The following is a 1,994-nucleotide window of genomic DNA, read 5'->3' on the forward strand; positions in this document are numbered from 1 at the left end:
WTTWATCATAAATAAGCCTACCTGCGGTAATCTTGTTTTTTGAATACTTATATAATAGCGTGACGCACGTAATTTACGAACCTTATAATTAAATATATCTGTCAATTTATTAAAAAGTAAATACATGGATCGTCGTTTACGCCCCCTTTTACGTAATTTATTTCGTAATTTACGATAAATTTTAAAGTAATGATTCATTTCAATGTAATCATAATTAGTTTTTGGTAAAATAATACACAAATTATTTTTTCGTTCCACCACTCTATGTTCTTTTACTTTTTGTAATAAATTATATTTTAATCGCTTATATAACTTATTTTTTAACCATTTAAATTTTAACAAATGATTAATCATTTTAAAACTTAAATGGTTAAAAGTACTAAAATCCTCATTTAAAGACATTAAGGTATTGATTTTTAAAAAGCGTTCAAGAATTAGCTTAAAAGAAACTAAGGGAAGAATATAATTTAGGTTTTTAAAATCTTTAATACAATTAAGAGCAGCTCTTAATTGTATTAAGCTTAAAAACTTAAAAAGCTCTAAATCAATATTACTACTTCCTTTCGATTTACGTTTTAAAATAAGATAATTCAAATATGACTTTAAAGTTTCTTCCTTTAATGCCACTGTAATACCTTTACCTTTTTGTAATGATTTCTTTAAATAAAACCCAAAGACTTTGATAAAAGATTTACGTAAAAATAACTTCCATTTTAATTTCTTTTTTAAGTTCTTAAGTTTAAAGTTCCTAATAGCACGCTTCTTCAACTTAAAAATTTTTCTATTAAGAAAAAGTCTTTTTAAGAATACTTTAACATTACGTTTATTAAAATTAAATATGTTCTTTTTAAAAATCAGGCGATTCTTAAAAAAACTGTTTAAGCCTACTAATTTCGAAAAATAAAAAGAATAAGATTTAGTACGGCGTGCTTTAAATTTATTCTTTCGTACTTTATGTTTCTTAATTACATTTTTTAAAGGAAATTTCATCTTTATATTATTTCGTTTAAAACTACGATATAAACGAAATAATATTTTATATGAAACTTGGTTTTTCCTATAATCTTCAAAAGACTTTTGAATTCTTAATCTAAAATTACCACGATGACTCTTACGAACTCTTCTTAATTTCTTATTATGCTTCATAGAACGTCTACGTTTATAACGCACACGTAAGTAACGCTTACGTGCATATGCCAATATTCGTGAACTGCGCAAATTATGCAAGAACTTTAAAGACGTATTTATTGTATAGACTTTCTGTAGAAAATAATTAAAAGAAGTTTTTACAAGCTTCTTAATTCTAAACTCTCCGGAAACATTCTCTATTTTTGTATGAATACCTTTATTAAAATCTTCGTAAATATTCAAATAACTTGGAGCTTTTGTAATACGCTTTTGACATTTATCTTTTATTAGATACTTATTTAAGAAAATTCTTTGTATTTTTTTTAATTTACCTTTTTTCTTATATTTACGTAATTTACGTTGAAATATACGATAAAGTAAATTGCTCTCTTGATTACCTTGTAAAAATAATAATCGCTTTTTTTTTCTTAAATTTTTTAAGATTGCAGTTCTCTTTAAACTTTGAAGTTTACTATTTCTTTGAAGAGAACTGGAATTTAAAAAATGACTTATTTTCTTTCTTTTTAAACTTTTTCTCCGTCTTAATTTACGAAAAAAATCATCATTCAATAAATAATCATTTACTTTACTTAGATGTAAATAACTCTTACGCCTTATTTTGTATATATTTCTATATTTATATTTAAAATACATACCATAATAAAATATAGAAAACTTCTTTAACATCTTTAACTTAAACGGCTTTTGTTTATTTACATAAAATGTTAAATTTCTTATTATCTTTTTTTTTTTTCTACTTTTCTCAATTTTTTTAATTATACTTAAATCTCGCATCTTATACTAAAAGATCAACCATAAAAATAATTCAAAATATCACCTAATTTAATATTCATAATATAATTATA

General features: G+C 22.8%; 2 protein-coding genes across 2 annotated transcripts; both read right to left on the reverse strand.

The window, feature by feature from the left end:
• Positions 1-3: 3 nt before the first annotated feature.
• On the reverse strand, positions 4-1,146 carry SAMD00019534_126850 (hypothetical protein; the record flags this gene model as incomplete). Its single annotated transcript, XM_012892088.1, has 1 exon — positions 4-1,146. A coding segment is annotated over one exon (1,143 nt), but the record flags the coding sequence as incomplete, so codon positions are not given.
• A 411-nt stretch (positions 1,147-1,557) lies between these two features.
• On the reverse strand, positions 1,558-1,740 carry SAMD00019534_126860 (hypothetical protein; the record flags this gene model as incomplete). The annotated part of the gene is made up of 1 exon (XM_012892089.1): positions 1,558-1,740. A coding segment is annotated over one exon (183 nt), but the record flags the coding sequence as incomplete, so codon positions are not given.
• Between the last annotated feature and the right edge of the window lie 254 nt (positions 1,741-1,994).

The sequence above is a fragment of the Acytostelium subglobosum genome, assembly GCF_000787575.1.
Source record: "Acytostelium subglobosum LB1 DNA, scaffold: scaffold106, whole genome shotgun sequence".
Lineage (NCBI taxonomy): Eukaryota > Evosea > Eumycetozoa > Acytosteliales > Acytosteliaceae > Acytostelium > Acytostelium subglobosum.